The sequence below is a fragment of the Micropterus dolomieu genome, linkage group LG12 (assembly GCF_021292245.1).
Source record: "Micropterus dolomieu isolate WLL.071019.BEF.003 ecotype Adirondacks linkage group LG12, ASM2129224v1, whole genome shotgun sequence".
NCBI classification, from domain to species: domain Eukaryota; kingdom Metazoa; phylum Chordata; class Actinopteri; order Centrarchiformes; family Centrarchidae; genus Micropterus; species Micropterus dolomieu.
In genome coordinates, this window is record NC_060161.1 from 5,080,947 (window position 1) to 5,089,588 (window position 8,642).

Here is an 8,642-nt window from a genome sequence, read left to right on the forward strand (position 1 = left end):
AGGATGTGAATACTGTTTGATGTTGTGACCACTAGATGTCAGTGTCTGTTTAAAACAACCTTAAACAGAAGGAAATAACTTTGGACTCAGTCATTGGTCACATAAAACAGCTGATTGGCTGGTTTGGGATAAAAATCTACTCCAGTCTTTCAGCTTCAGCTCAGGAGGTCAAAGGTCACGTTCACTGATGATGATCTGTTAATGGATCGTGATGTTTCTGCTGACAGCCGGCTCTCTGGCCGAGAACGGCGCTCTGAAGGTGAACGAGCACCTGCAGGTCGAAGGATTCTCCAACGTCTTCGCTGTGGGCGACTGCGCCAACGTCAGCGAGCCCAAGATGGCGTACCACGCCGGGCTGCACGCCACCGTCGCCGTCAGCAACATCGACAACAGTCTGAGCGGGAAGGCGCTGACCTCATATCACACAGGTGCGCACGCACACGCACACACACTTCTGGGTTGCTGCTGGTTGCCTGACTGTCTGTCTGTGTTGCCGGTTGCCAGGTAACGTCACCATGCTGCTGGCGATGGGCCATAACGACGGCGTCGGTCAGTTTAACGGGCTGAAGTTGCCTCGTTTCCTCGTTGCTTTGGGGAAGAGTCGAGATCTGCTGCTGTGGAAGAGCTGGAGGGAGATGCAGCAGAAGCAGCCCTGACGCGCACCTGCGCACGCACACACCTGCGCACACGCACCTGCGCACGCACACCTACACACGCACACACACACACACACCTGCGCGCGCACGCACACACACACACCTGCACACACACACACACACACACCTGCACACACACACACACACACCTGCACACACACACACCTTTCTGTCACGCTTCTCCTAGTGAAGGATTGTTCAGGTCACCAGTGACCGTCCACTCACGTTATTTTGAACCACGTCTAACTCATTTTCTATAGAACTCTCTCCTCTGAATGTTGCTCAACTTCTCAGCTGTGAAATCAGATTTATAGACAAAGACGTGACTTGTTGTTGAATACGAGGATGTGAAATGATGTTTCCTTTCCGTCCTGCTGCTGGAAGCGTAGAGGTAGAAACCCTCTAACGTGTCTACGTGTGCCTTCATCTCCAGGAGAAATCAGTTTCTGACTCTACGCTGTGTTGAAGAATCAGCGGAAACCTGACTGAAGTCTGGTTGGTGCTCAGACGGCCTCAGAGGATTTAGCCCGTTCTGTCCTCTAACCTTAAAGTCTTAACAGCTCTTTGAAGACCGGACAAAATGTCCTCACCTGTTTACTCAACCAGGTTTACTCAGTGTTTATGCTGCCATGGCAACCGGTGCCTCGACGCTCAGCTAATCGAGGTGAAGTTGCTGAGGAGAGTCGTTCGATCACAACGTGGAGGATTTGTTCGTCCACATGAAGCCGGTTACATTTGCAAACATCTTTTTCTCTGTCCGCTCGGACTAAAATAAATCCTGAAACTGAAGAGAGGAGAAGAAGAAGAAGAGTTCCCCGTCTTCAGGTTCAGGTGTTTCCGTCTCTGGCTTCCTGTGGACGCAGTCTTCGCTGTTACATTAGATGTTTACTGTTGTGTCAAACAGTCTCTCTTTTAATCCTTTACAATATGTAGGTGCTTTCAAATAAACGTGCCATCGGTCTTTATTTTGAACGTCTGTGTTTCTTTGTTAAAGAGCAGGTTAAACAAACTGAGCTCTGAGCTGATCCTGAGGTGGGAAACAGGTTCTGATCAGAATCAGTTCAGTTCGCTCTGAGTATGTTGAGCCTGATTGAAACGCGTGCGTGGGGATGAAAAAAAGCCTCATCAATGGAGCTCCGATACGATTCACCATGACAACGGGTATGTTAATAGGGTGGAGCTAGAAATATGAATACGTGCCAACGCGGACCATGATGGCCTCTGAAACGCAGGAGTGGAGGATCAATTAGTTTTTATACAGCGTTGCTCATCCGTCAGTTACCAGACTGGACTTAGTGATAAAGTGCTGGATTCTCCTGCAGCCTGTTATTCATTTTAAATAGGAAGGCTGTATTTATTAAGCTGTAACCTCACAGGGCTAAATGCTGGTGGTAATCTGCTACCTGACTATGAAAATAGGTATAGATCAAACATAAGTTTACTCGTGAACCTGTGATTGAAGTCAGTCACAGCCGGCAGGTTAGACTTATTTTGCAGTGGAAAATGTGTCTATGGGTTCAGACTGACTAAAAAAAACAAAATCTTTCATCTCGTATTTTATGAAATGCTGTCAACACGTTCAGACTATCAGCCAATAATGAAAAACCTCAAACTACATTTGTTTCAGCTGCACAGTAAGATCATCGTTCACTTGCATATTAAAGACTACGGCAGTAATGCAGCCGACAGCAGGCTGATCTAGAGTTTCTGATCTCGCTCTCTGAAACAAGACGTTTCCTTCGTCTCAGGCTGAACATACTCAGAATTTTCACGAAACGACGCCCAGGTTCATGGAGGAGTTTAATCAGATAAAATTACGAACTGTCGAAGTGTTAAACATTTCCTCCTCTGCTCTTTAGATGGAAAAGGACTTTATGCAGTTTAAGTAGTCACGAGTTTGTTTAAAGTTTCATGTATTTAGACAAAGCTTAAACATTTAAATCTGTAATCAGATGCTGTAGTTTGAGCTGAAACTAAACATTTAATGATTTTGATGCAAACATGTTTTTTTTTTTAAACTGTTGAGTCTGTTTTGTAAAGTTGCAGCTTGGGAAAAAAAAAAAAAAAGCACACATGTATAAACAAACTTCTTTATTATGTTTTTTCCAAACAATAAATAAAATATTACAAACTTGAACATCTTTGTTTCTCAGTGTGTTCATACAGAAAATCATCGTCTGTCAGCTTTCATCGACTCATTCTTTAAAACAGCTTCTCCTGCTGAACGGCTCCTTAAAACTCACAATCACACACTTAAAAACAGAACGGCTGCAGAAGCAAACAGATTTGAGGAAAACGCCAACAGCTGTAAAACAGTCAAACCCTCTGTGGTGCAAGAGACCAACAGTCACATTCAGCTTGTGATTCACAGAATGTGTCGTAAAGTTAAAAACTGGAAGTGAAACACCACGAGTGTTGGAGACCTTTCCGGCCACCGATTGGCTGCCATCATGTGTCAGATTAATACTAATAAACCAATAAATGTTTTCTCAGCTGTAAACTGGTTTCAGATTTGCGCTCTCTGTCTGCAGCTTGAAAAACTTCCCGTTTGACCAACAGAAGGTCAGTCATCGGCACCAATTTGACAGTTTGATCGTGTTAATGTGAGGACTTTGTTTTCAAACCAGTAAACTAAGTCTGTGGACAAAACGAACATTTAAATAAGTCAGAGGACGGCCCTTTAACAAGCTAAACAAGCAAAGCTAATCTTTAGTCGCAGCTAATGTCAGAGTCAAATCTGAAGGAAGCAGCAGCGAACGCAGATGGATTTGTTTTAAATATTCAAGCTCCAAAAGTCAAAGTTGAGCAGCTTCGTCTGATTTTGTCGAGTCCTAAAGATTTCTGGGGTTTCCAGCCTGTAAACGTCAGGAGCAGGTTTTTCCTCTGGGAGGCTTTGAATAATTAAATGTAAAGAAAAAGGAGTTGCCGTCAGGACATAACTGACTCACAAAGCAAACGCCCTGCGAGCGAGCCTCCTGATTGGCTGCTGACAGACAGGTGGAGGTGTGGCGAGGGTAAACCTGTACGAGCTGAACGGGAGCGGCAGGAATGTGACGGGCGTGTCAGGGACAGCGCCTCCAGAGCAGACTGGATATTCACAGATCTGTTATTAATGCTGAAGTGGTGACAAGAAACTATTTAAGTTTCATCATACTATTTTATTTACACTCTGTCGCCGGGCCAATAAATATAAACACTTTTGTTGAGCTGCTGTGGGTCGAGACTGAAGGTGAGAATCAGTTGCAGGATTTCTGACTCTGATGGAGATAAAGACTTTAAATTTTGTTTTCCCTCAAATCTTCAGTTGAAGGACGATAAAATGAACCGAGAAGAATCAGAAGGCACGTTTTACAGGTCCAGTCAGTTTTGACCCAACTTCCTGGAAAGAACGGATTGGCGTCACCTAGAAAGTCTTTAGAGGACAGAAGGTTGAAGGAACGGCGTTATTGGAAGCTGGTCAACGAGTACGAACCGCTTCATCTGTTCCAGGAAGTTAAACCTGTAAAATAAAGTGTTACCTGCTTCTTCTGGCAGGAAGAGTAAAGTTTTTTTTTAAACGACAGCAGCTTTGAGTCTTAACACGTGACCATCTGCGGTAGGGGAGACGTCCCACAATGCCTCTGGTCTCTAGTCAGTCTTGGTGGGCTTCCCCTCGCTGCGGCGGCGCAGGTACGTCTGGTAGAAGAAGTTGGAGAAGAGCAGCAGGTAGCTGAGGTACATGAGCGAGGCCCAGGCGATGTTGTCCAGGTGGGAGGGGCAGTCGCCGTGCTGCATCCAGCGGTACACCAGCGCGCTCACCGTCAGCCCCATGGCCATCTGACTGATCTGAGCGCTCGTGATGAGCACGGCGAAGGGCCGAGGCACGCGCATCCCGGCGGCACGTGCGGCGTAGTAGCTGTACATGAGCGCGTGCACGCCAAAGTTCATGGTCATGAACCAGCCGCCGCCGGCCACCATGTCTTTGTAGGAGTACCAGGAGTACAGCAGCACGGTGATGTGGTGGTACCAGTGCAGGAAGAGCAGCTTCTGTTTCCTGAGCACGATGAACGCCGTGTCGCCTGCGAGACAAAACCCAGGGACCAAAATTAGACACTGGAATCAAACTGCTGGATTTCAGTTCCCCAGAGTAGAAATTCATTAGTGCCGTTCCACTGTTCACTTTACTGTTCTGCGTTTACATCCAACAGCATCAGACGCTGATCGGCTTTAATACGTCATTTAAACTGACCGAGCTCCGGCGCTTTGCTCAGGACGAAGGCGTACGCCCAGAACTTGCTGACCGGCCCGTTGTAGAAGCTCTGGTTGCAGATGGACTGTCTGAAGCCGCTGCTGCTCAGGATGTGGACCATGTAGGAGCCGGTTCGGATGGCGCCCACGATGCTGCAAACAAAGCACGCACACAGAAGAAAGCCATCAGACAACAGAAACGGCGAGCGTTCGCCGCCTCGGCACCGACACCTCTGCATTGTTCTCAGGAACCACAAACACACCTGAGTTCTAATTATGTTTGTGTGCAGGAGAGGCGGCTGCAGGACGCCGTCTCCGTGGAAATCACTTTGTCAGCAAGGACATTAGAGACTGAAGGAGTCGGAAACAAACGCACATCTTAAATTGCACCGGGTGGACATAATATCAGGAACACCTCAGGTTCCATCGAAACAGAATTTAAATTAGTCAGACGGGTTATTGTTCCTTAAAGTTTATCTGGAAACCGGTTTTAAATAAATTTAACAAGCAGACTAACTTCATGACCTTCCTGCGTAACAAGCCGGCTTACACACACACTAAACAACAGATATTAGGGATGTTCAAATAAAGTTCTGAGAATTTGAATAAAGCACGAGCGGACCAGGCTGCGCGGTGTCGTTACCTGAACAGAGCGAGGCTGAGCGACCAGAGGACGAGCGGCCGCCGCAGGTTCATCTTGGGTCGAGGCTTCATGTAGTGCTGGCCTCCGAACACCAGGGCGGCGTACACGGCGCTGAACACGAAGGACTTACTCCTGCAGGAGAAACACACGCAGGTCAGGTGTCACATGTTCCAACAACAGATCATCGTGTTCTCTGCTGAATGAGCTAAAAACAGCCTGGTTACAGTAAAGTGTCAAGCTAAGCTGATGATACATGGAGCAACTTCCAGAGCAATCGTGCAGGGCAACGTTGCCGTCAATGTAATGAGTAAAGATTACTACTGTAATCCCTTCCTCACTACTCCGCCACCCGTTCAGAACATAGTCGTACTTGCCAAGTTGCCCCGTGTATCATCAGCTTTAGCCTGTAGGGGGGCAACATGTAATGTTAGCATTCAGCTGTTCAGCTGCCAACAGGTGCGTTCGAGGAGACTGCGGCTGACTTGATAGTCTAAACGTGAGCTGCACGTGACTGCAGGGGCGGGGCATAAAAACGGCGCCATCAAGTCAGACACATTCTACCTGCGTGAGCTTCCTGTGAGCTGAGGTCAGTGAGTGATCTCGCGGTATATGCAAGGAAAAGAGCCGCGAGATCAGTCAGAGGTGGTTCCAAGAAAAAGCAACTGCGGCCGCCTCGCTCCCAGCAGGTTTCAAGGTCATGTGACGTGATGACGTTTTGCAGCGCCGGCTAAAGTCGGACACAATTTCTAACCAGCATGCATCACGTTAAGTCAGCGCTGCATGATGTCAAACGCACCGAATGTCAAAAGGCTAATGTAAAATGCTAAAATAGCCACACAATTTTTTCTGCCAGACTTCGACAACTCTGCCTCTGATTGGTTAATACTTGTTGCCTTCATTAGGGTTAGCCAATCAGAGGCAGAGTAGGGGCGAGTTCATGCTCAAAATGTTTTCGGATTAAACAACATGCGCTCTTCTGTTTGGTGGGCGTGTCTCAGCGTTACCCAATCAGCTGCGAAAGGTTTGTAAACACAGGGCAGGGAAACGCAGTGCGCTTGCTTACACAGGGTGTTCGAGGCACCGCCGTTTCAGTCAGCGCTGAACTACAGGTTAAGGGTCGGTGATGGTGCAGTGGATAAGATGCATGCTGTTGGGAGACCCGGGTTCAATTCCCCACTGACACGTCCACCATTATGTTCCTGACACTTAACCCCTAGTTGCTCCAGAGGTGTCTGACATGCAGGATATAAAATCAGCTAGAAGTAAAGTGCTAAACTACCAGGTAAAGCAGCAGGGAGCAGAAGCACCTGGGCATCGAGCAAACCCACTTTCCCAGGAGGACATAAGTATTGATCTTTAACAACTGAACAAACTGAATTAACTTACGGTGCTCTGAACTTTAACTGTATTTAAATGTGTTAATTTTCCAGCATGTGAAGAAGTGAACCACAGTCTTTTCTTGCTGTTCATTGGGTCTTTAGAGACTCGTTCAGCAGCATACCTGAAGGTTTTAGCCCTGAGTCACTGTTGCTGAGCAACATCAAATGTGCTGTTCAGCAGGTGTACCTGAGACATACCTGAGGCGTGACTGAGCTGCTCTTAAATAACGTCTTTAAACACAACTTGCTTTACTATGAAAACACTAAGTATAATCAGGATTTACTTTGTTAAATACTGGCAGAGTTTAATACAGAAATATAGCCTACATTTTGTATTAGTCACGAATATAACAAATAAAATCTCTTTCTAAAAAGAAGTTATGGTAGTTTCTCCTTTAGAGTTCATTAGCATGTCAAATATTTGAGTTTCTGGAACATAATGTATCTGCAGTGGCGGAAGCTCTCAGGAAGAGCCAGATTTAAACATACCACAAATACACCGCAGACTGTGCCGGTGACTCACCTGTAATACACCTGCAGCCTCCACTGACCCGACTTATAAAGAGCTTCTGGCACTTTCTCAGATTCCTAAAATACTTCATTGCGTTATGTGAGTGTCCCAAATTTTTGACGCGCCAAACCCCATCCCGAATTATTAGGTTTTAATTTATTTAGCGTGTCAGTAACTTAGGCATGCTTCGGACACGACACGGTATTTATTTTCTGAGTAAGTAATATCAGCTGCTGTGTTCGGCATAAACACCATACAAATATAACTTATTCTAACAAACCAGGAGACATTTGCACTGATCATCGCTGTCTCCGCTGACGCTCTGTCGCAGTGGAGCATTTTCAGTATCGAGGAAACCGGTTAAGGGTAATGAACGTTGAAATGCTGCCCGTTACGTACTGGGTCTATGCCGAAACAAAGACTGCACTCTAATCATCCCGAAACCGCCTTTATTTACACCGTTAAGATCAGGCACTTTCAACGACAGCGCGATCATTTTAAAAGTGCTTGATATTTTAATGGGATTCGTCTTCTCGAGCGTCTCCACCGAGAACACCTCCGTTTGGCGGAATATTTCTACTCTTCCCGACTGTCTGGGGGGGTGTAAACCCTCAGGAGTAGCTGAGAGAAACAACGAGTTATAAACCTGAACATCAAAGTAAAACTCAGCGTTTCTTAGCTCACCAGTTCGCCTGCATCCACTCGATCGCTCCTCTCTCGTCAAAGCGCCGCTCGAAGCTGTACTCGGACAGCGGGAGGCGGAAATCTGTCTCGTTCATCTCGGCTGTCTCTTCTCACTCTGTCTGATAAAATGTAGAAACTCAGAGAGCAGAAGTCCGGTCGTGTTCCCTCGGTCTCTTTCCCCGCAGTCTGCCCTTCCACCTGTTTCCGTCCCAATTAAAGCCTATTAGCAGGGGGCGTGGCTTACAGGACGCACCTGTCTCCTGTCTTTCTGCACCCACTCACTCATTTTCCTCCTGGTTCCGTTTTTCCTGTTATTCTACTGTCTGATTCTTTATGTTTCTCTGCCTCTATAGAAGAGAAATAGTGCCAAGTGAAGAAAAGAGTTACCAGAGAAATCAGATTACTCAGTGTTGCTGGTCTCCAAAGCTCTAAATTGTCTGAATATTTAAGTGTATTTTTCTTTTTCTTATCTGAAAAGTTAGACCCTTTGAAATCAGTAATCTTCATCTTTTATAGTTCTGAATATAAAAAGTTACAGAGAG

At 46.4% G+C, this 8,642-nt stretch overlaps 2 protein-coding genes across 2 annotated transcripts; one reads left to right on the forward strand and one right to left on the reverse strand.

The window, feature by feature from the left end:
- Window positions 1-194: 194 nt before the first annotated feature.
- On the forward strand, window positions 195-1,621 carry LOC123980733 (ferroptosis suppressor protein 1-like). Its single transcript, XM_046065266.1, has 3 exons — window positions 195-428; window positions 505-666; window positions 801-1,621. The coding sequence occupies exons 1-2, from the start codon at window positions 212-214 to the stop codon at window positions 654-656; spliced, it is 369 nt and encodes a 122-aa protein (XP_045921222.1). The 5' UTR covers window positions 195-211; the 3' UTR covers window positions 657-666; window positions 801-1,621.
- Window positions 1,622-2,732: 1,111 nt separating this feature from the next.
- On the reverse strand, window positions 2,733-8,286 carry elovl6l (ELOVL family member 6, elongation of long chain fatty acids like). Its single transcript, XM_046065263.1, has 4 exons — window positions 8,101-8,286; window positions 5,527-5,658; window positions 4,885-5,036; window positions 2,733-4,714 (listed from the first exon to the last, which is right to left on the reverse strand). The coding sequence occupies exons 1-4, from the start codon at window positions 8,193-8,195 to the stop codon at window positions 4,284-4,286; spliced, it is 810 nt and encodes a 269-aa protein (XP_045921219.1). The 5' UTR covers window positions 8,196-8,286; the 3' UTR covers window positions 2,733-4,283.
- Between the last annotated feature and the right edge of the window lie 356 nt (window positions 8,287-8,642).

Coding starts and splice junctions, on each gene's coding strand:
- LOC123980733 (XM_046065266.1), top strand. CDS start 212: ATGTTTCTGCTGACAGCCGGCTCTCTGGCCGAGAACGGCGCTCTGAAG. Junction 429..504: donor GCTGACCTCATATCACACAG/GTGCGCACGCAC, acceptor GCCGGTTGCCAG/GTAACGTCACCATGCTGCTG.
- elovl6l (XM_046065263.1), bottom strand. CDS start 8,195: ATGAACGAGACAGATTTCCGCCTCCCGCTGTCCGAGTACAGCTTCGAG. Junction 5,659..8,100: donor GAGTGGATGCAGGCGAACTG/GTGAGCTAAGAA, acceptor TTTCTCCTGCAG/GAGTAAGTCCTTCGTGTTCA. Junction 4,715..4,884: donor GAGCAAAGCGCCGGAGCTCG/GTCAGTTTAAAT, acceptor TTTGTCTCGCAG/GCGACACGGCGTTCATCGTG.